Source organism: Channa argus, chromosome 12 (genome assembly GCF_033026475.1).
Source record: "Channa argus isolate prfri chromosome 12, Channa argus male v1.0, whole genome shotgun sequence".
In the NCBI taxonomy this organism is placed as follows: Eukaryota; Metazoa; Chordata; class Actinopteri; order Anabantiformes; family Channidae; genus Channa; species Channa argus.
The window spans coordinates 27,509,168-27,533,646 of record NC_090208.1 but is presented as its reverse complement, the minus strand read 5'-3'; the positions used below and the strand labels follow the sequence as shown (position 1 = coordinate 27,533,646).

The window sequence follows — 24,479 nt, the reverse complement described above, 5'->3', positions numbered from 1 at the left end:
TCAAGTTTTGTGAGGGTGGTTTCTTTGTTGAGTTTAAGTGTAAATAAAAGGGGTTTGAGAGATATAAGTCAGAAGATGCTGACATGCTGTAGTGTTCTTCTCCAAGCCGGCATGAATTATAGTGAGATGGTTAATCATGAGTCCTGTCTTCGATTCTTGAAAGATCTTCCAACACTTGACTAAGGAAGAGGGAAAATCTGCTTCGGAGCAGCAAGAAGTGCAAGGTGACAAAAGGTAGAATAGTAGGACATTGTTCTCAAACACCTTCCCCTGAAAGGTGAAACGTGCACCAAATGTGGAGCTGTTGGGTATAGCCCAAGATCCCCGCAGGTGTTTAATAAAGTTCATGTATATCTGCAGAGGGGACTGCCTCTTGCTTTCGGCATCCCCATCCAATGCCTAAGCTTTTAATCTTTTAATCTTTTAATTTATTCTTACTTCTTCATATTTTTAATGTAGTACATTAGTATAGTAAAGTATCCAGTTCGTTCGCGGGACTTTTTCGGCTTTAAGACAGATCCTGTCTCCCAGTGTCCATTAAACTGTTCAAATCATCCACCGGTTTCATTTCATTTATTATTTTTATGTAATTTATGTTTACTCCTCTAGCTGGGTTTTTTCTTACATATTAATCAGTAGTTTGTATTTGTTTATTGTCTGGTTTGGTGGATGTTCTTTTCCTTTCTTTCATCCTTCACGGAGAGAGCAGCTGTAACAAGGCAAATCAAATAAAATTTTATAATTTTCATTAAGAACATTGAATAATCTTATTTTGACCTATTTCTGAGCCTTAGTATTCAGTTAGAATGAATGCAAACTAAGAAATTTCATCCTCCTGATTGGACTCATGTCATACCCTATCCTCTACATACTTTGCTGGGGTTTTTTCTTTGCCCCTGTATGTTTTCCACTTGCCAGGGTGTGTCCTATACAATGAGCAGCAGGATCTTAGTTGAGTGTGTTGGACAGACAACTGTAGTGTTGATTAAGTAGGTTAATCTCCATTACAGGATCTTATACTGTGACAGTACAACTCAGGGAAATGACTTATGCGAATAGAATTGTGAAACTTGTCATGGATAAACTCAGACTAGAACAAGTCCATATATTAAGAAAATAAGTTTATTGTACAATAATACATAGAGGTTCCAATTTGTTTTAGACAGTATCAAAACATCTGTCAGAAAGGCTGCTCTGATCTGCCTGTGTACCAAACCTGCTGTAATTAATAGCAATAGGATGCCCTAGTGTAACAAATGGAAGAAAACTGTTTCCTAGCTGTATAGGCATTAAGGCCTAAGTCATTTATTATCGTATTACATAAGCATCCATACAGACATATTGTTTATCTGACCATAAAATATGTTTATATAGCTACATCCTAAAGCTAATTATTTAGCTTTTTAGCCCCATTTCATATATATATATATATATATATATATATATATATATATATATATATATATATATATATATATTCTACTTGCCATAGAACAATACATTCATACGTATTGGCAAGTTGTCAATTCTCCATATATATATATATATATATATATATATATATATATATATATATATATATATATATATATATATATATGCACTATATACTTGTACAATGTCCTTTACCACCGCTTTTAGCCAGATAGTATATTTAATTAAGGTCTTACTTTATGGTGACACATCTTTTTTCACTATCAGTGAATTACAGTGGAAGCATAGGTTACAAAATCTCTGGCTCAAGGAAAATTGGCACCATAAGCTCTTTCATTACGTCTGACTGCAGCATCTAATATAGGTCCTCTCGCGAGAGGAAATGTCTATACTATGTTTACAAGCCGTATTTATTAGAAGCAGTCCCTCCCCTACCAGTCACTGGTCCGTCAAAGGTCGGGCCGTGCAAGTGTTTAGTAAACACGCCGCTTCTAGGAGGAGACATCCCTGACATTTCGTCTTTGACAGACAGCTTGTTTCAGGAAACATTCGCTCGCCAGCACATCCAGGAAAGGAAGACATTAATGCAGTAAGTCGTCGGTTAGCGTCGAAGGGATCATGCAAAGAGAGAAACCGGTTCCGACCCCGAATTGATAGCGAATGTTAGTCGATAATACCCTTTGTAGCTGATATGAAATTTTTTTAGCCTTTTACATGATAAAATGAAAATGAACTTTGGCAGTCGGTATGTATTTGCTTTAATGGACTGTAGGCTAAACCCGTGTAGCTCGTATAGTAATGCACTATGTTCTATCTGTATTATTTCGATGTATTTTTAAAATCATTGTCACATCAACGGTAGCCATGGTTACCGACCATTTCTCCTGCTCCACAAAACCAGTAATGGGTCAGCCTACCAGCTACTTGTATACGCGGTTCTTCAAAAACGGCAGAGTCAGGCCAAACTCCATTTAATGTACAGTCACTTTCTGGTTCCCTTCCTTATCCGCAAATCTACATAGCTCATTGAATATGGTTGGATAACAGCTCAAAATCGACAAGAGTAATGTGTATTTTGTGCTTACCGATAACCCCCGAACAATTCTTAGTTTGATGGACTGATGATTTATTGATGGGTTGTATGTGGATTGAAGCTGCCCTTAATACACCCTGCTGGCCTGTAGAAATAGCAAATACATGTTTCCTTAATTTGCATTCCATTAGACACATAGCTAAGCTTTTAAAAAGACCCATATTTTCTAACTTCGAGTCATTAAGTTTTTAATTGTGTAGTAGTTAATTGTGTTCCTTGTCGTCGACTGATCACGGTAAGATAAAGATGGATGAGACCGTGAGGGGAAATCTATGTGTGGAGCAGTCCAATAACTATACACCCTTTTCTCTTTTGCTGGTACCTTATTTTCTTCCACACGTTCACTTTGTGTGAATATCTAATTTCACACAAACATACACACAGTAGTAGATTTTTACATTTTAGTTTGCACGAAACTAAATGTAGTGACTGGTAGTAATAGTAGTAGTTATAATAATAATAATAATAAAAATAATAATAATAATAATAATAATGTTAATAATAATATTTTTTATAGAGCTGTTCGAAATACCCAAACATTCTAAAAAAGGATTGTATAAAACATAAATTTACAGTAAAGGTTGGACGCCCTTCAAGTATAATGAGTGGCAATGGAACATCAGATCAGTCATTAAAAGATGTTCTAAAAACAGTAGGTTTCCAGTAATTTTTTCTGAACAAGTTAGTGCAGTCATAATTGTATTATGGGAGAGGGTTCCAGAGGGTCAAGCAATAGAGACAGTTACGTCACCCCAGCGCTTGTGCTTGCTATGTCCATACTATGCAGAATCATCACCTAAACAGTGACTACATGAGTGAGCAGATGAGTAGCAGTGTTCTGGATGTAGTGGACTTAATTGAGTATTTTGGAGGAAGTAGCAAAAGGAATGCGGTTGCAGTAGCTAGATCTTAATGTGACCAATACATGTAAAAAGGTTTTGGCAGCTGAAAAGGAGAAAGATGCAGAAAAACTATTTTGCTGATGAGATTCATATGGGAGTCAAATGAAGAGCTGATGTCTAGAATTACACCAGCGTTGCAGATGAATGCGGAGGGAGACTGAGAGGAGTTGTTAATGTTGATGCAGAAATTCTGTGTAGATTAACACCAATCCTTATAACATCTAATTTCACAATGTGGGTATTTATTTGTGACTCAAATTCAGTTAAATGTAATAGATTGAGTTTTGTTTTATTGTGATCTAGAGCTGAATGTTGTCAGTGAAGCAGTGGAAGCTGAGGCCTTCAGTATAAATGAAGTTTCCTAGAGGAAGGATTACAGATAACACTAATATATGATAACACTAAGACATTTCTACTATATTTCTAACAATAGTATTGTGTGTTACCATGCAATCATCACAGTAAACTAAAGAGAAGTCAGTTGATTATTAACTATGTGTTTGTGTGGATTAAACTGTGATTTTTCTCTACTCATTACGTACTGCTGCAGATCCATGTGGCCTAAATTTATTACTTCTGTCAGCCATAACAGTAAATGCAGTTTTGGCAGCTGGCAGTGCACATTGCTTATCTGCACTTTCAGTGCAATAATTGCCAAGGTCCTACTGAAATGTAAGCAAATTCTGACTTTGCAGCCACTTCATAGTTGGTTATGCAGGTGTTATCTTGCTTTTCTAGGACTTATGACTTATGACTTAACGACTTATGAAGTATGAAACCATCTCTCAGTACATGATTGGGTCAAATCTAGTTTTAAAGAGTTAATAATTTTCTAAATAGCTTGCCATTTGCTTGTTGTAATATTTCTTATATTTGTAGAAAGGGTCTTTAAAAAGTTCTATTCAGCTCAATATATCCTTCAAATTCATAGCCTATGAAATTTTCCCATTGTGGTTTCAACACAGGAACTGTTGGACTTCAGTAGGAAAGTAGAATTTTTATTTGTCAGTCAGCTAATTGAGACAATTTCAGTTTAGTCTAGGGAATGCGTAATGTCTGTTGGAGAAGAAAGCACTCATATTGACACTTTCCAGCAATTTAGAGTCACCAATTAACATAACATGCAGGTCTTTGGACTGTGGGAGGAAACAGTAGTACTCAGAGAAAACCCATGCAAGCATGGGGAGAACAAACTCCACAGAGAAAGGCTGCAGGCAGTTGGTATATTCAAATCGAAGAGCTTTTAGCTCTGAGACAGGTGCGGTCCACCATCCACCATGCTGTCCCAGATATGACAAAAAAATTGTCATATCATATTGACTATAAATGTAGCCAGGTATGTGCAAATACTTTACATAAAAAGATGGCTTTATTTCCATATATTTTTGAAGGACACAAAAGCCACCTAACTGGACACTAGTAGGCAAAATAAATATATATATATATATATATATATATATATATATATATATATATATATATATATACTCATCAGTCACAACATTAATACCACATGGTGGTTTAATTATAATATAATATGTGTTTTTTTGGAAAATATTATAAACTAATAATTTCTGATTTTCCTTATGTGTTAACCCCATCTGAACACTTAAAGTGGATAAAATAAGCTTCAGAATTACCAACAGTGAAGTCAGTGAAGATTCTCAGTCATCCAGGTTTGGTTATCCGAAGATTGAATCATTGACGGGACTTTCTTATTATTTAGAAACATTTCGCTACTTACCGAAGCTGCTTCTTCAGTCTCAATAAAAGTGGCTAAGAAACCCAGTTATATCCTCCCGAGTAGGTCTTTGTTCCACCCTGGCCTGAATAGGCTTATTATGGTGGGAAAAGGATGGAGTCATCAAGTTGTAATGATTACAACCCTAACCTTTTAAAACCCCTAAGATGGGTGTTGTTAGGTGTGGCCCTCTTGGAGGATGTGTAAAGTGGTCTTAAGCTTCCTGCGGATGAATGAAGGGGCAGCATGAAAAATGTGAGACAGGTTATGCCTGAGGCCTTCTCCTCTGTTGAGAGAAGGATTCTTCATGTGAACATAATTGGCCTCATGTACTCCTCTCTCATACAATCTGTCTTCTCTGTTCAAAATGTGTACATCTGTACATTTGTCATCCTCAAATGAATGTCCTTTGTCCTTCAGGTGTAGGTATACTGCTGATTCTGGTCCTGAGGCTTTGCTTCTTCTATGCTGGGCCATCCTCTTGTGTAGAGGCTGTTAAGTTTCTCCAATTTAGAGCTTGGAACACTATTTACTGCACTGGACTGCATGCACTACGTTGTTCTTCTTTTGTTTAGGTGTTTGGTCTTTCAGATGGGTACGTCTTTGTCTCAGTGTGTTGGTGAGTTTGAAGTGAACAGGTATGTATTGTTTTCTTAAGATCCTTTTTAGCTTCTCTGACAATCCAGCCATCTAAGGAATTACCAGGTTTTTCCTTTGACTTTGAGTTTCTGTCATCCCTCTGTCGGATCTGGATGCCATCTTGTTTAGGGCCCACTTAGGACAACCACAGGCCATGAGAGCCATCCTTAGATGTCTATACTCTTTCTTTTGTTGTATGTTTTCTGCCCTGTGATGGAGGGTCCTGATTACTCCTAGTATGGTTTGCAGTAGGCCGTGGGAGTCAAACCGTAGGTATTGGTCAGTGCACAGTCCAAGAAGGCCAGTCTGTCATTGGAGTCCTCCCTGGTTAACTTGATGTCTATGTCAACTGCATATATGGTCTGTGAAAACCTGTACCTCCTGCATCTTGATCTTCACCCAGGTGTCATCTACGTATCAGTACCAGTGGGTTGGCGCTGTCCATGGGAAGGAGTTGAGTGAGTTATTCTCAACTTCTGCCATGTATAGGTTGGCAACAACAGGGGACACTGGAGAACCCATGGCACAGCCATGTTACTGTCTGTAGAAGTTACTCTGTATCTGAAGTATGTAGTGACAGATAAGTCTAGGAGGTAGCAGATTTGATATGGTGATCTTTGGCTCAAATATTTATTAATTACTGTACTTTTTTTTTTAAGTACTCCTGTCCTTAAAACTTTTACTTGAATATCAATCCTGAACTCACAGGATAAGCCGAAAGGACAAAAAATAAAATAAAATTTGAAGTGGCAAATGAACGTTTTTAGGCCAATACATTTATTTCTGTATTGGTTTGGGTACTTTTGCCACCTCTGCACACAATGTTTTATATTTGGTGGTGTGTAGCTGCACACTGCTCTGAGTGGACATGCTAAACGTTGTCTTCCATAACATTAAGACCAACAGTGTAATTGTTATGTAATTTTTATGGCTGATCAGGGTAAACTACCGCCAAGTTTTTCATATCTAACCCTGCTTGAGTGTGCCATAGGTGTAAACCTCCAGCTGGAAAAAGCTGACTTGATTATCACACACTTATCGGAGATATAAATAGAATGTAAACAATCAAAATGGGTTCACCAGCAGTTTGTAAAAATGTTACTTGATGTTACTGTGCAGTGTTAAAGAGCATATATGCTAACTTTAGTTATATAAAAGTCAAATAAAGCCTGGTAATTGTAATTGTGTTACTCAGTTCTAGAGCTTCATGTGTAAACAACAAAACTTACTAATAAAAAAAACGTCCAGCTAAAACAATATGATCACCCAACTAATATTGAGTATTTTGTCACACTAAAAACCTTGATTTGTTGAGGCATGGACTCTACTACACCTCTGAAGTATAAAGGTATGCTGTGGTATTTGGCACCAGGCCTTCAAGCTTTAGGCTAATTTAAAGACAAATAACTTACTACTTACAGGTCACCCATTGATTAAAATGTACTGTTTTTCACCTTGAATTCACTCTTTCAATCCTTGCAATCCTTGCTATGTTTACAGTTTGCTAACACATTAGCAGGAAGTGTGTGTTCGCTTTAATTCCCATGCAGCACAAGTGGTCGACATTTACTCAATGTTCACAGGATATAAAGATGTTGAATCTGGGAGGTTTACTTCATAAAATTAGTGCTACTGCAGTTATTACATGAAAGAAAGAGTAGAAGCCCAGACAGTTTAACACAACAACTATCTACCTGTCTATCTATCCATCTAATGTTGTATTATCTGTTTCTATGGTAACCCCAATTACTAGTTGTATTTACTATCAGCTGCTGTTAGTGTGTAGGCTACACTATCCTAATTGTGTACTGCATGACCACCATTATGTTTAAAACCAGCAGTTGCTCGTTGCTTGCCCCGCTTTTCTGAACCATCCAGTCTTTCCTCTATCCTTGTAGTAAAGTAGACTACAGTGCCTGATAATAATTATCCACCTGAGCTTTTCAATGCTTAAATTTGGTTGTTGACATTTCATCTTGGGGCTTGTTTTATATGTTCTTTCTGATAACATGTGACAACATGCACAGTAATGAAAATACACATGATTTACAGCCAGGCCTAACTACATTTCATTGATATTTAAGTAGATGTATAATCTACTGAACTTTAAATTATGATAAATACAGTATATAATGTTCATCACAGTCTACCATGATTTCGACTTATCTGTCCAGTGTCATGAGAGACACAAGGTTTGCACCTGCCCCAAGTGAAATCAATCCTCCTGTGAACTTCATACACAAATTCCTCAGTCTAATTTGAGAAGTGAGGCACTCTCTCCCCCACCCAGTCCCTTCATGTAGTGTCTTACTCCACTCGCCTCCTTTTCTGCAGCTGTTTGAAATCCCTCTCTGTACACTATATACTGGCATCTGGCATTTTACTTGAGTGGCACTAAAGCCCCTTTCAAAAATGGGATACATGCTTTCATCAGTCTGCTAAAGCAATGGCTTTCTGTAATTCAGACACTGGTCGCTTTTACGTTACAGTTCCTCACTGATCCATTCAGGCATTCTTAAAACTGACTAGGAGTGAAAAGGTTGACAATGTGGCTCTGGGGTCATATATTTCGGTTTGGGTTGGTATGTTTTTGGTAAAGCAAGTACCATACAATCAATATTGCTATGTTTTACATTTTAATATTTATCCTAATCGTCTTAGGAAAACTATTTGATAAAGTCAGATTAAATAAGAATATTCACTGTGATGTCTTGCTATAATATTGAAAACCCTGCTGCCATGCGCTGCTTATTATCTTTTTGGTGAAATAAAAATGTTATTGCAAGGTAACACAGCCATGGAAAATTAACAACCTTGCGGTGCTGTCTTGCTTTACAGTCTCTTTTGCTGTTCCCCTTAAGCACATGAGAGATTTAACAGACTGATTTAACAGACTGAGCTCCCCAAGGGGAGCAAAACAAGTTTCTATAGAAAGCACTGTTTGGATCCCAGGTTCTTAAGCTTGCAAAACAGCTTAACAACTGAGGGAGGAAGGCTAAAGCTGAAAGCATGGCAGAAACAGGTAAAAAGGAAGTCCATTGTAGGCCTCACAGATAAAACAAAACAAAAACAATGCTGATTTATTATTTAATAAAGTACCTTTTTTTCAGTATAAAAAAATATTTTATTCATTTAATATTTTATTGTGGACTTTTTATAACGCATATTTTTCATTCATCAGTGTTTTTCTTACTAAGCATTTGTCTTCTTCTAGCACTTTTCAGTAAGTAAGCGAGTTTCTAGTTCGAGTATGGCTACTAAGGCTATATCATTTGTGTAGGGTTCTACTATCCTGTGTTTGCATATCAATATTTGGCAGTACAGCTGTTTACACCTGTTGTGTTTGAGGTTGCTGTTTATGTTTTACAATGTATGGTAGTCATAACGACTGGATTAGCTTGGAGGAGCTGTAAGGGGTGGGGGTAGCTGTGTGTATGTGTGTGTGTGTGTGTGTGTGTCTTGATACTATTTTTGAACAGACTCGCCCTCAGTTGTATCATAGAGAATCTATTTTGGTGAAGGATCTCTTTGTCCCTCGCATATATAGTACATTCATATAAAAAAAGGATGGACTGTCAATACTGCTTCTTGTTTGCCAGTATGACTAATGAATAAAAGAGATTGATTCTCTAAAAGAAGTTTGTTATTATTATTATTATTATTGTTATTTTATTTTTGCTTTATAACAGTCACAGGTGATCTACTGATATGACATTGCTCATTTTAACCAGTGTTTTAAGCAGGTCTTGTAAAACATTTTAATAATAGACACAAAAGGTTAAATAAAAGATCTGTTTGCACTGGAGCTTTACAAATTTGGGTAATTTGCCAGCTGGGAGGCTGATCCAAAGTAGAATCAACTTTTGCAAAACAGTTAAAACTTAAAATCTAAATAAATGGCCAAGTTTATGTATTAGTGATGTTGGTAGATTGGGCTTGGACACAGAATTCTTGAAAGACAATGATAAAAGCATCCTCATATATTCAAGTCTTCTACTGTGTCCTCAAGTAGAAAAGCAACATTTATTGTCATCAAGCACATATAAATATTGCACATACCTATTACAATGTAAGTCTTTCTCTGCGTTTAACCCATCCCCTTTGGGGAGCGGTGGGCAGCCACAGGGGGGCACCCAGGGAGCTAGCACTGAGTGTCTTGCTCAGGAACACACCTGGTGGGTAGGCTGTGATTTGATCCCTATGACTTCTGGATGTCATCTTGCTGCTGTACCCATTGAGCTACCAAGCTGCCATAATTAATAGATTTAGTGAGGAAATATACAAAGTAACCGAGGCACAGAAGGTAGAGTGGTCGTTCATCAATCCTGCAGTTGTTTGTTTGATCCCCGGCTCCTCCAGTCACACTTGACACTTCGGTTGTTGAGCAAGACACTGAACCCCAACTTAGTTGCTTGCGGTGAGTATTGGCCAGCTGTGTGCGTGTGTGTGAGAATGGGTGAATGATAAGCAGTGTAACACACTTTGAGTACCAATAGGTAGAAAAGCGCTATATAAGTGCAGACCATTTACCATTTACTAATCCGGTTTCAATTTCAGTCTATAGTTGTTTAAAATATAGCTGTTTTCTAACTCTTTAAAAACAGGTCATATTAGGTGCAAGTGCAGCAGATTACTGCAGTTGCCTGGTTTCAACAGCCTACTGACTGAAATCTACAGTGATTTGTCCTTGTCTTGGAAGTTTCTGAAAAAACTGGTTGATTAAAGAGTAACCCTTAAACCTTCAAATATATTTACCTGATATTCTGATAAAATGTGCTTGATCTTCATTTCAAACATTTCCTTAATTTTCTGATTTTTAATGACTAAAGTAATGCTGTATCATAGTTGGAGCACAACATATATCATATCATTACAATCTATGAAAATATACATTAGTACCAGCCCTGCTTGAGTGCAAGATTTAATGCAATATATTTACATCCTACAATTCCAATTTGAACAGTCAATTTGGGAATCATACAAATAATAAAATTATATTATACAAATTATATTTGAGATGCCTGCCTGTCTGAAGAAATGTTTGAAATTACCTTAAGGACACTTACTTCCTCTGCCATCTCATTCTATTCTACATCTGATTTCTCCCTCCCTCTCTCATTCTGCTCTCCATCACTTCCTTTCTGTAATCACATTACTCTTTCTTTTTATATGTCTGTTTGTAGATCTGAGGAAAAGCAGAGCCAACCCTGCCCGGCCTGACTGGAGAAGAAATCACAACCCCGGCTTCAGGCACACAAAACATCTTTGCCTCCATCATGCATACCTCTGTTCTTCTCCTTCTCTCTCCAATTTTCTTTTTGTCTTTCCTTATCACTACCTCCTCCTCGCAGAGTGAGGGAGACCTCATTGTTCAGACACGTACCGGTCGAGTCCGTGGCACTCGCCTGCCAGTGCCAGAACGAAATTATGTTACTGCTTTTCTCGGTATTCCCTTTGCCGAGCCACCAGTAGGAAAAAGGCGATTCCGTCATGCTGAGCCCAAGCGTCCCTGGACGGGGGTGTATGAGGCCAATGTCTACCCCAATGCCTGCTACCAGTTTGTGGACACATCTTTCCCTGGCTTCCAGGGCACTGAGATGTGGAATCCCAACAGGGAGATGAGTGAAGACTGCCTGTACCTAAATGTCTGGGTGCCCTCCTCACCTAGACCACACAATCTCACTGTCATGGTGTGGATTTATGGCGGAGGTACTCGCTTACTCTGTTTAATATATATATGCTGTATTCTCCTCTGAAATATCAGATTTTGGTGTAGAATTGTTTTTTTTTAAATGAGATATATGCAGTGTGGAAGTAGACAAGGTGCCGTCTCTGTTTTGTTTTTTCCGTTATGGCACTGCCCATGGCAATTAGCTGCACGCAACATATGAAAGATTAGTGATAGGTGTTATGCAAAACAAGGTTTCATTTTATGCAATAGCATTTTTCTTTATACTATGTATTTAGACTTATTTGTTACAAAATTGGAAAATTCGAAATTTTTCATTAACAAATGAGGTTGTTTATAATAAGTAATTAGAATCTTCACTGTAACTCTGTGTATTGATGACAAAATTGTGTTTCCAACACAATGGGAGTAAAAACAAACATGACCAGTGGTTCTATATAGGATGTAATTAATCTTAATTCGTGTACCTCTGTAAATAGCGGTAGATGTTTCTCTAACTCTGTTAGAACCATGACTTATATACTTCTAGCTCTATCATTACTTAGGCTGTCAATTAAAATATGATCAGATGTCCATAATGCAAATGAAGACTGTCTTTTAAAACTTGAATGGCTTGTCTGGACCATCCACAAATTAATTTGTACCCAAGATAAATTTCTAAGTATGAGAAAACTGGTAAAAGCAAGAGACAGAATGTCTCTTAATGTGATATTTTTAGAAGGCAATGCTGTGTGTTGTTGAGAATTGTGATATAATGTACAGTAATTCGGTACTGTGGTTTTGAACATTTTCAGGGTTCTATAGTGGCTCTTCTTCTCTGGATGTGTATGATGGCCGTTACCTAGCTCACAGTGAGACAGTTATTGTGGTTTCTATGAACTACCGGATTGGTGCCTTTGGCTTCCTTGCTCTTCATGGCTCCTCTGAGGCTCCTGGCAATATGGGTCTGCTGGATCAAAGAATGGCACTCCAGTGGGTACAAGACAACATCCATTTCTTTGGTGGAAACCCCAAACAGGTTAGTTTATTTTAGTTACATCACTTTCTAAATGTTTTTGCACAAGTAATAAAGTTTGAGCAATTTTTTTTTTGTTTGTTATTTTTGTACCTGTTAAACAGGTGACTATCTTTGGTGAGAGTGCTGGCGCGGCTTCAGTAGGATTCCATCTCTTGTCTCCAGACAGCCGGCCTACTTTCACCAGAGCCATTCTTCAGAGTGGCGTACCTAACTGCCCCTGGGCCTCCGTCAGCCCTGCTGAAGCCCGTAGGCGGGCCACAGTGCTAGGGAAACTGGTTGGTTGTAATGGAGGCAATGAAACAGAGTTAGTGAACTGTCTGCGAACTAAATCTCCACAGGAGCTCATCGATCAGGAGTGGCAGGTAATGCAGAATCATTCAGCAACCAGTAAGTTGAGTTCACCTCTTTTTTAGGCTGTAACACATTGACAGCTTTAGAAGATAATGCCAGTTGGTCAGGTTTGCACTTTTCTTTCACACATTCTACAAAAAGTCGTAGTAAAGTAGCGGTATTATACAAGCAAACTAGAGTACGCAAAGGAAACCCACACAAACATGGAGAAACTCCACACAGAAAGGCTGCAGATGGTTTTGAGATTCAAACTGGGGACTAGCTCTGGATTTTGACAGAAAGAATATATTCACAAATACAAGTAGCTGAAATAGGCTTCTTTGTAGGACGGCCGGCTTCAGCCTTATTAGGTGCTCACACGTACAACCCCAATACAAAAAAAGTTGAGACGATGTGTAAAACATACCTAAAAACAGAATGCAATGATTTCAACCCATATTTTAATTACAATAGAAAATAAACAGCAAATCAGTTGGTAAAACTGAGACTTTTTGCCATTTCATGTAAAGTATTAGCTAATTCACAAATTAACCTCTGTTGGAACAGGGTCATGTTTACCTTTGTGTAGCATCTCCTCTTCTCTTAAAAACGGTCTGTAAACATCTAGTAAGTGAGGAGGCCGGCCTTTGTTGCCGGATTTTTTTCTTTTATGATAGGGCAAATGTTTTCTGTTGGTGAAAGATCTGGACTGCAGGCAGGCTAGATCAGCACTGGAACTCCTCTCCTGCAAAGCCATGCTTTTGTGATGGAAGTATTATGTGGTTTTGCTTTGTCTTGTTGACATTTGCAAGGCCTTCCTTAAAAGAGACGTCTGGATGAGAGCATAATATGTTGCTCTAAAACCTCTATGCAAGTCAAAATGCTTTTGCATTGAAGGTGACTTTCCAGATGTGTAAGCTGTCCACACCATAGACAGAAATGCTGTGTGGTAAAGGGACCATCTTTTGCCTATTGTTGACAGAGTGCAGTGGGAGAAACGGTAGGATGGAGGTGATGAGTTGACCACTCTGTAGGTGGGAGTCAGAGCTTTGGACCTGATGTGGGCAGTTACTGGATGTCAGTGTAGAGATATGAACAGTGGTGTGATGTGCATTTTTGACTGATTAAAAACAAAAATAATGCCCCATTTTGGATCATCTGAAGAGACTTATAATACTGCTGGAAGCCCATTCAATAGAGTGTATCAGTAGTCAGATGACATAAGGCCAGTGTCTGCGTAGAGAGTTGAGTAGCATACTCAGAATGGTAGGGTCTGATCTTTCTAATGCTGAAGTGGGCAAATTTGCATGTCTGAGAGATCGGGGAGATACCAAGATACCTTGAAGGTTTGTCCAAGTAGATAAGACCTCGGTGAAACTTGACCTGTACTAGAGATGTCCAAGTCAGAGAGTACAAACAGGAGGAGCTGTTAGCTGTAAGGATTCCACAACATTCTTACAGGTCCCTGTAGAATGACCACTCTTGGATTTGATAAACTCTGATGGCTAGGACCTCATATTCGCTATATATATTTATTAAATTCATGCATAGAGCAAGGACTGTAGATTTTGACTCCCATCATTCCAACTGAAAAGGCTTTAGTGTTCATAATGACACCTTACTATTGTTTTAGATAGACTTGAAAAATTGTGAATCTATCCTTTAATCTAATTATGTTGTATTTCTGTATCATATTGTAGCAGTATTAAAAATCAAAGGAGATGTCAGCATTCAGTGCTGAGGTGCAACATTTGACTAGATTATACACTGATAAGCCACAACATCAACATTAAAGAGAGATAGACTGGCAACCCTGCGTCTTGCATGATGACAGCGAGAATAGGCTCCAGCCTATTATGAATTATTAATTCATTCATTAATTCTAACCCTAACCCTTAAATAGAAAATACAGTATTTTTATTTTAAAACCACCAGCTGGCATTAATGCTAACCCGTGTAAAAAATAAATATTGGAGTCTTCTTGGTATTATTTCACTGTATACCTTGTGCTAAATGCATTGGGTTACATTGACAACTGGTCTGTATTGTTTTTCCATGTCATTGCACAGTGACACAGAACAACTAAATGGTACATTTGGGTTTGTCAACCTGTTCTGAGCAGGTTCTACCATGGTCAGCCCTCTTCCGGTTTTCATTTGTCCCTGTGGTGGATGGCGAGGTTCTGCCCGACACTCCTGAGGCCATGCTCAACTCGGGCAACTTTAAAGATACTCAGATCCTCCTTGGTGTCAACCAGGATGAGGGCTCTTACTTCCTGCTATATGGAGCACCAGGCTTCAGCAAGGATAATGACAGCCTTATCTCCAGAGAGGACTTCCTAGAAGGTGAAGCTTGTTTATAGCTTGTTTACCTGGAAATAATAGCACAGAAGGATTACTATAATACCTTGTCAAGAGAAGGCCCTTGTATAAAAGTAATGCAAAGCTATTTCAAAATTAAAACACTGATTGATCATGCAGTCATTAGACCAGTTGCTTCCTTGTTTTTAGTGTCCAGTTCTTGTTTATTCAGTTATGCAGTGCAATTTGTACTACTAAAAAAACCAACAAAACGAAAACACACTTTTGTCACATAAACAAGTTGTTACAATGGATACAGTATGTTTATAGAAAATATTTTTGCATGTTCTTTTTTGCAAACTGTAACTGGAAACATTAGTGATGGGACTCTTTGCTTTCCTTTCAGTGAGGATGTGTTGACAAATGTGAGCTTACACTATTCCCCCTCATCCTGTCTGCCAATATTTCACAGGGCTGATTAGAATGGAAAGTTCAGCCATCTGTTGTCAGGGAATCTAGCTATATTCCACAACATGTTTTAATGTGTGGAGACTTGGTATTACATTTCCCTGTCCAGGATTAATTCGGGCAAGTCCCACAGAAAGGCATGTGGGAGCAGCTGTGCCCTTTATTTTAACAAATTAGATGCATGTATGTAAAACCAATCATCTAAAAACCAATCTTCACTGTAAAAGTAGACAAGAGTGTTTGTAAATATGTCTAATAGAGCAAAGTCTCCATTTTGCGAGCTTGTTCAAGTGTGTTTTCCAACTGTCCATATGCGTACTGAGCAACCTTCATAGGAGTGAATGGGCACACAATAGGTTTTTGACTGGGGTGCTGTGAAAAGCACTGCGAAGAAAAGTTTATTATTGCAGTCTTTCCAGGGGCAGCACAGTCTGCCAGACAATAAAAATTAGAATCATGGTGCCACTTGCTTGGTTGGTTTTCTGTCTCTCACATCTTGTCAATGAAATCATGTTATCTATTGGGCAATTTTAACATGACTGAATGGGTGCCCTGATTTTAGTTTGTGAGCTAGGCAGGCCACTGCCTGGGGAGGTCTCTTAATGTAGTGCTTTTTACAGTGGTCTCCAACCACAGTTGACCTCAGTCTCTGGATATTCAAAATTTAAATCTTCTGTATCTTTGGCACAGTAAAATATGCAATTTGCAGTGAATTATCAGACCAGTTACCAATTATCCTATTAGTCCAGCACCATTAAAGCTGTTCCTAGATTTTTATTTCCAACAAAAGTCCAAACATAATTTCTTCTAAAGAAACACTTTTCTGCTATTTCAAGATGATTATCACAGCGAGTTTTCAGTTTTGTTCTTTTATTGTAGTTTTCCATTGAGGTGAACAAATTAAAATACATTTTTAAAATTTGACATTTCCTAAAGTAACCTATGTTATAGCATTTCCTTTATTTTTATATGGCATATAACGTAATATATTGTGCAGAAACTTTGTTGCAACCTTTAAATTTTTCTCTGCCAGGTGTCAAGCTGAGTGTACCACATGCTAATGATATTGGCCTGGAGGCAGTGGTGCTGCAGTATACTGACTGGATGGATGAGAATAATGGGGTGAAGAACCGTGATGCTATGGATGACATTGTGGGTGACCACAATGTCATTTGTCCTCTGGCCCACTTTGCTCGTTCCTATGCCCAGCACCATGCCCTTAAGGCTAACATGGGAGGAGCTACCTCTGGTTTGATGAACAGTGGAGGAAACTCACAAGGTAAGATACTGTATCAGGGCTGTTTCTAGCTGTGTGGGGGTGCTATGCAATCAGAATAAGAAAAAAATCTATTAACCCCCGAGGGGAAATCGGTCTTGCCCCAGGTGCTCCATGCAAGAAATGCATAGGAACTCGACATATTAACATAAAATGAGAATAAAATATAAAGCTAAAAATTAACACATTTACACATAAATAACAAGTATGGTTATGAGTCAGAGTATCTGATCTCAGAGGGAGGACTTAGAAAGATTGATTGCCACAAGAAGGAATGACTTCCTGTGTCGCTCCATAATGCACTTCAGCAGTATGAGTTTTGCACTGAAAGTGCTCCTATGCTTCACCAGCATGCCGTTCAGAAAATGAGAACTATTCTTCATTATTACCCACAGCTTAGACTGCATATGTCTGCTTGAAACTGCTGTTAAAGTGTCCAGCTCCACCACCCAATGTTACCGGCCCATCTGATCAGTTTATTGGGTCTGTTAATGTCTGCAGCTCTCAGTCCACTGCCCCAGCAAACACCAGCAAACAGAATAACACTGGCAACCACAGACTCATAAAACATCCTCAGCAAAGTTCAGCAGGTGTTAAATGATCTGAGCCTCCTCAAAAAATAGAAGTGGCTCTGGCCCTTCTTGTGGAGGGCTTTAGTGGTCTTTCCACAGTCCAATTTATTGTCAATATAAATTCCCAGGTATTTATAAAGCTCCACTAGTGCTCCACCAGTGCCTTGGCCCTCGTCAAGGCACATATACAGACAACGTTTCTTTGTCTTTGCCACATTGAGATGCAGATGGTTCTGTCTGAATGCCCTGTATTCAGACTTGTCAACCTTACTGATACATCCAACTATGGCAGAGTCATCAGAAAACTTCTGAAGGTGGCATAAGTCTGTGGATGAAGAAGAAGGGAGAGACGACTGTCCCTTGTGGGGCCACAGTGTTACACAGCACCCTGTCTGACACACAGTGCTGCAAACATACATACTGTGGTCAACAATCCAGGACACAATGTGAGGATCTATTTGCATTGCTGTCAATTTCCCACCCAGAAAAGCTGGCCTCATGGCATTGAAAATGCTGAAGAAGTCAAAACACTGTGATTGCAGGCTTGTCCAGATGGTTATATGCACAATTCAGCAGGTAGATGGTGGGGGCACATAGCAGCGGGTAAGAAACACAAAGTTGTGATCAGAACCTCAGCAGACGGTGGAGGTGGATAGAGTTGTATGCTCCCTCCACATTAGCATACAGTAAGTCCAAGGCCCTATTCTCTCTGGTCTGTAAAACCAGGTTTGGGGAGTGTTTTGTCAATGGAGACATGATTAAAGTCACCCGAGATTATAATGAGGCCACCCGGGTGTTTTGTGTGTAGTCTAGCTATTGTAGTGTTGATGACGACACATGCACGTCGGGTTAAATGGTAAATGCTCTGCACTTATACAGCGCTTTTGTACCTATTGGCACTCAAAGTGCTTTACACTGCTTCTTATTCAACCATTCACACTCACAATCACACACACACTCATATACCAATTGGGGAGCTGCTATGCAGCTGGCCAAGGCTCACCGGGAGCAACTAAGTTGGGGTTCAGTGTCTTGGTCAAGGACACTTCGACATGTGACTGGAGGAGGTGGGGATTGAACCAACAATTGTGAGATTGGTGGATAACTGCTCTAACTTCCTGCGCCACAGTGTTAGCAGCCGGGGGAAAGTGAACAGCAGCTACAATAGCATGTGAGAATTCACAAAGTAGACCAAGGCCCAGGTGGTCAGTGGTAAAGCATTGGGTTGGGATGCAGAGGGCAGCGGGTTCCAATCCCACCCTACCAGGTGTGGCCCCACCCAGCCACCAGGGGCAACCTTGGTGCCGGTCCCAAGCCCGGACTAAGAAATGGGAGGGTTGTGGCAGGAAGGACATCCGGCATAAAAATACATGCCAAATCAACGTACACAGCTGTGGTGACCCCTGAAGGGACAAGCTGAAAGCCGTTGATCATTGACCAACACTTCAACGTCCGAGCTACAGATATGGTCCTTGGTTGTAATGTAAGCAGAGTTGCTCCTTCTGTTGTTAACAAAAACAGCCGCCCCCTAGTTTCTTTGCGTTTCCACTTATCATGCAGTGTTTATCAGCCCGAACAGTCAGAAATCCCCCAATGGAGACATTGTGATCAGGAATAGCTGTATGCATCCATAAGTCTGACAAAATCATCAAACTACACTCCTCGCATTGCCTCTGACATCAGGCTAATGCAGTTAGCTCATCCATCTTGATTTCACATTGCCACGATAACAAAAGGGGAGACTGCTTCCTCTCTAAAAGTCTCTGTTTTTTTTTTCTCTACCATAGCGATCCTTGCGATCTGCATCCCTGGTGTGTTTTTCCCCAGATTTAAGCTGGAATATCCATAGCTTCTACTCTAAACAGCTTATCCATGGAGTAAATGATTTGATGTTGTTGAGCGATGACTGGGTGGCAGAATAAAAACAGCAATTCTGCCATGAAAAACTGTTTTAAATTCTCCAATTCTCCAAGCAAGCATGTTGCAAGGCCGTTACTTAAAAAGTATGAAAATATAAGAAAAAGATTATGTTTAGGGGCCCCTAGTTTGCCCAACTATGATAGAGAGATTCCTAACCTTTTAGATGATGCCACACAACATTACACTTCACAAGCAAAACAGGATAACCTCAAATTAAAATTAAGAGATGGAAAGGATATGCAGCAGGTTAGGGTGATTAAAGATAAGGATGGGAATGTATTGACAGGTGCCAGGAGTATGATGGATAATGTAAGGAGAACTTTGAAGAGCTGATGAAAGGAAAATGAATGATAACTTTGTGGACTGGGAATGAGCGAAGATTAGTAAGAGTAAAGTGAGGAGGGCATTGAAGGGGAAGAGTGGAAAGGCAGTTGGCCCTGATGACGAGAAATGGGTTGAGGAATGAAGAAGTGTACTGGTGGCGATTTTTAAGAACAAGTGAGATGTGCAGAGCTGTGGCAACTAAAGAGGGACACAGCAGATGAGCTGTTGTGGGAAAGAATGGAAGCTAAGCTAGGGGCCAAGGTGAGCATTTGTTAGCAGCAAAATGGTTTCATGCCTAGAAAGAGTACAACAGTTGTAGTATAGGCTTTGAGGATGCAAATGGAGAAGTACACTGATGGTCATAGGGAGTTGCATTGTGTCTTCGTAAGTTTAGAGCAAGCGTGTGACAGGGTAATGAGAGAGGAGCTGTGGTATTGTATGAGGACGTCTCGAGTGGCAGAAGTATGTTACAGTGGTGCTGGACATGTATGAGAGCTGTAAGACAGCGGTGAGGTGCTGTAGGTGTGACAGAGGAGTTCAAACTGGAGGTGGGCCTGCATCAAGGATCAGCTCTGAGCCCCTTCTTGTTTGCTCTGGTGATGGACAGGCTGACAGATGGGGTTAGACAGGAATCTCTTTGGACTATGATGTTTGCAGATGACATTGTGATTTGTAGTGAGAGCAGGGAGCAGGTGGAGGAAAATCTAGAGAGGTGGACGCCTGCTCAGGAACAAGTACATCAGAGGGACAGCTCATGTTAGATGTTTCAGAGCCCAGATCGAGGTGGTTTGGACATGTTCAGAGGAGAAACTGTAATTATATCGGTAGAAAGATGCTGAGATTGGAACTGCTAGATAGGAGGTCTAGAGGAAGACCAAAGAGGAGATTTATGGATGTAGTGAGAGAGGACATGAAGTTAGTTGTTTGAGAGAAGAGAATGCAAAGAATAGGGTTAGATGGAGGCAGATGATTCACTGTGGCCACCCCTAAAAGGGCATAGGCGAAAGGAAAATAAGATTTCTTTTTAAGCATATAAGGGATTTAATAAACACATGAGAGAGCTGCAGGTAAAGACAGGTTATTTTAATTCTCTTTAGATTAAGCTGAACATGCCGCTTGGGAGCCCTGGTGGCTGAGTAAATCATAATTTTTCTATCAATATTGACAATTAAAAAACAAATTTCAAATTGCAAGAGCTGCAATAATTTTAGCATTAATTAACACCACATGAGAGAGAGAACCTGAAATTAATCTGTGGCTGAAGTATGCGGGAGCATCACTTCAAATTAAGTTTAAACAAAACTATTAAAAAGTTAATTTATTATAGTTTCAAAGATCACTGTCTGTATTCTAGAGAACATTAACTGCAGTTGAACTTTTTGTGTTTTAAACTTTCTCCAACCGCTCTCATTCCCATTGCAAGTTGGGAAGGACAGATGTCTGCATGTGAAGGCTGCATGAAGAGTTCTCTTACTGTTGTCATGATTAAAAAAATAAATAACTCCAACTCTAATCAGAACTCTTGCTTTTTGAAAATTGCATTGTGTTAAATTGTGGCATTGATAAATAAAAAGAATCATTCAGTCCTACTTTTAATGCCACTTTTTTATGCTGTTCATGCAGGTTTTGTTGGGATTATCTTTTTGATGGAGGGAGAAAGAAATGCGATTGATTTAGAGTAGATTCCCTGGAGTCAGTAAACAAAAACACAGCCTTACTTCAATACTTTTGAATGGAAAACTGATCTACACCAAAAGGCTGAAGATTTATCCATCAAGAATATAATTTTGTCAAACATTGCAAACTATGATAACAACCAGTGAGTATTACAAGGTGACTCAAAACTGACTTATAAGCAAAATCATGCTGAGGTGATGATAGGTTGATTATTTTAGCAAAATGTTAGAACTAAAGAGAGTGAACACAATAAAGAAAGGGGAGGGAGTGAAATACTTTGTGAGGAATCCATAAGATGGAGATTTTTTTCACAGTAATAAACTGTTTCTCCAGCTCAGTCAGAAAGACTGAGCAAAATTAAACAGAGTTGAAGTTTTTTGAGAAAGATTTTGGGCTTTTGAGAAACCTTCTGGGCCTTAAACCTCAGAATCCCCCACCCGGTCTGCCTGTACTTGTCTGGTTTTTAACAACATTGCCGTAACCTGGAGCTTTCTTTACCAATGTGTAACATTTTTACAGTAAAGTAAATGCCTCACAATTAGGTAAAGAGCATCTCTGTCACTGCAGCTGAATCCAGATTCCTTTAACCTGATTTAGTGCTACCTCCTGAGGGATACTGAAATTTCTTAAAAGACAGGCAGAACCTTAACCAATTCAGTAAAGTTTAGTTTCAGTGAGTTCCAGGAGTTAAAAATGCCTATTAGTAAGGTGAGTAAACCGTTTTACATGAGAGGAAGCAGTTGAAATAAATATTTTATAAAAGTCTGTTTGCTTGTTTTAAATTCTTTTCACTTTTATCACTTTTTAAAACTCAACATGTTTATTGGTATGCAAATGTATACATTATAAAACTCACTCTTTATATTTAATGTATCACAGCATCTGCAGAAAGTGGTGATTTTGGACTATAATTAAAGACTTTTTCTTTTGCTCCTCAAGGAGGCGTCTACCTCTACCTGTTTGACCACCGAGCATCTAACCTGGCCTGGCCAGAGTGGATGGGTGTCATCCATGGCTATGAGATTGAGTTTGTGTTTGGGTTGCCACTGGAGAAGAGACTCAACTACACTTTAGAGGAGGAAAAATTGAGCCGACGGATGATGAGATACTGGGCCAACTTTGCCCGAACTGGGTAAGAATCCCAATTTAAATAATTAATCTGCTATTTACTCAATTTTTTGTAATGATTAGCAGAGATTTTACCTGAGAAGACAAAATATTTCATCTTTATTAATTCAAGGCTCTTAAATTTATAAAGGTGAACTTTACTTTTACAGGGTTATAATTTCCCAGTTTTTAAGTTAAAATTGTCTAATAGATACTACATATTTATTATAAAGGTCATAGTGGGTTTATGTTTATGTCCCCTTATTCTTTTCAAATAGGGTGGCCAAAACATTAACAGCACCTCTTAATATAATAAATTGCAGTTTAGATCTTCTTACCTCTTACCTACCTAGGTGTCACATGACAAGATCACATGTAAAACATCTAACTCATGTTCAGTAAGGCTCAGGCTTATACACTGATGTAGGTAAATATGGTTGCTGTCCAGTGTTTGATCTGAGTAACACAACATCCTGTCTGGAGGGAAGATAGTCTTTCTGCCAAAAAACAACAATTGTTGTTTTAGCAGACAGGCCATCAATAGGAGTTCAGCCAGTTTCTGTGCCAAGATTGTGCCATATACATTTTACCATGTAAAACAACCACAGACAACACTCTTCATACATGTCTGTCACCCACTATCTACAGATCAAAAGCACATTTGAAATGAATTTGAAATGTATGAATAATATGGATAAGACAGGCAAATGTGTGGGTCAGTGACATCGGCCAGGGGGAACTTTGAGAAGTGTTGTGACCAAAAGCCCCCACAGGGCTCAGTTCTCGGTGTATACTGGGATAAATAATGATGAATTACATGAATATTAATTTATTGGGGAAAGAAAATATTTTGTTCCTCGGGAGAGGAGTTTGATAGCTCAAGGCTCTGCCTCCCACTCTACTTTTGGAAACTCTGGGAACCATCCTGGGTTTGAAGTGATCTAATTGGATGATATGGTACTATGAGGTTTTTCAGATATGATAGAGCTTGACCATTAAGGTCTTTGTATGTAAGGAAAAGGGTTTCAAATTATAATCTAGATTGCAATGGAAAGAATCCAAGAAGGAGAAATATGATGTCTTGCTAATTCCGGAGGAGCTGGGGATTCAACTGCGAGATTGGTAGACAACCATTGATCACTGGTGGAACAAGTGGACAGACAGGGCTGCGGAAGGTGTACGACTGTGGTGACTGGTGGAGCAGATGCTGGGGAGGAGTATCTGAGGAGGAGAGAGTGAGCAATGGCAACCCAACCAAACAAAGTACCAACCAAAAGTGTGCGAGAAAACAATCCAGAATAAAGCAGTAATCCCCAGTCTTGTTGATGATCTTGTAAAAGAAGTTCCAAATTGACATAGTCCATAGAAACACGGAATCACCCTAGTCACTTACAAAGGTTTACAGGCAGGTGAACCAGGGCAGAACAGAGAATCACCTAGGTGACGTAGAAGCCGGCAAAAAACACCCGGACATCAATTAAGGCAAAGATACTCTGGAATCGGGAGTAACAGAGAAAACAGGCTCTTTCACTTAGGAACAGGAAGACAATCTGGCAGAGAGAGACAGGTAACCAGGGCTTATAAAGGGGAGGTAGGTGTAGAGGATAGAGACTGATTAGGTGGCACAGCAGGGAGGAGAGAGCAGAGTGTAGGGGAGAGATGATGATGCTCACCAGGACAACACGGAGCGGAGTCACAGTCATGACATATATAGATAAACTGCACTACGTTTAAACCGACGTAGTTCAGTTCCTGTAGTACCTTTTTTTTTTAATCTTACCCGTCCTCCTCTTTTTAGCAATTTTCTTGGGAGAGGTGAAGACGTCATTATTGATCCCCCAGTTGTTTAAGCAGATCTGCTGGTTAGTTTAAAAGTTAGCGATAAATTCTCTCTGACTCTTGATCTTTCTTGCTTCACGTCTTTAGATTTTCTCTGCCTTCTTTTCCAATAATACAAATGTTGTCACTGTAAATTCTTTGAGGTTGTGC

At 39.2% G+C, this 24,479-nt stretch overlaps 1 protein-coding gene across 1 annotated transcript in view; it reads left to right on the top strand.

Annotated features, from left to right (window-relative positions):
• The first annotated feature begins 1,835 nt into the window (after positions 1-1,835).
• ache (acetylcholinesterase (Yt blood group)) overlaps positions 1,836-24,479 on the top strand; it is a 28,595-nt gene continuing 5,951 nt past the window's right edge. The window contains exons 1-7 of the mRNA XM_067523711.1: positions 1,836-2,023; positions 10,993-11,518; positions 12,293-12,516; positions 12,618-12,878; positions 14,969-15,191; positions 16,648-16,893; positions 22,323-22,515. Coding sequence (XP_067379812.1) covers positions 11,086-11,518; positions 12,293-12,516; positions 12,618-12,878; positions 14,969-15,191; positions 16,648-16,893; positions 22,323-22,515 — 1,580 coding nt within the window. The 5' untranslated portion in view covers positions 1,836-2,023; positions 10,993-11,085. The remainder of the gene's footprint in view (positions 2,024-10,992; positions 11,519-12,292; positions 12,517-12,617; positions 12,879-14,968; positions 15,192-16,647; positions 16,894-22,322; positions 22,516-24,479) is intronic.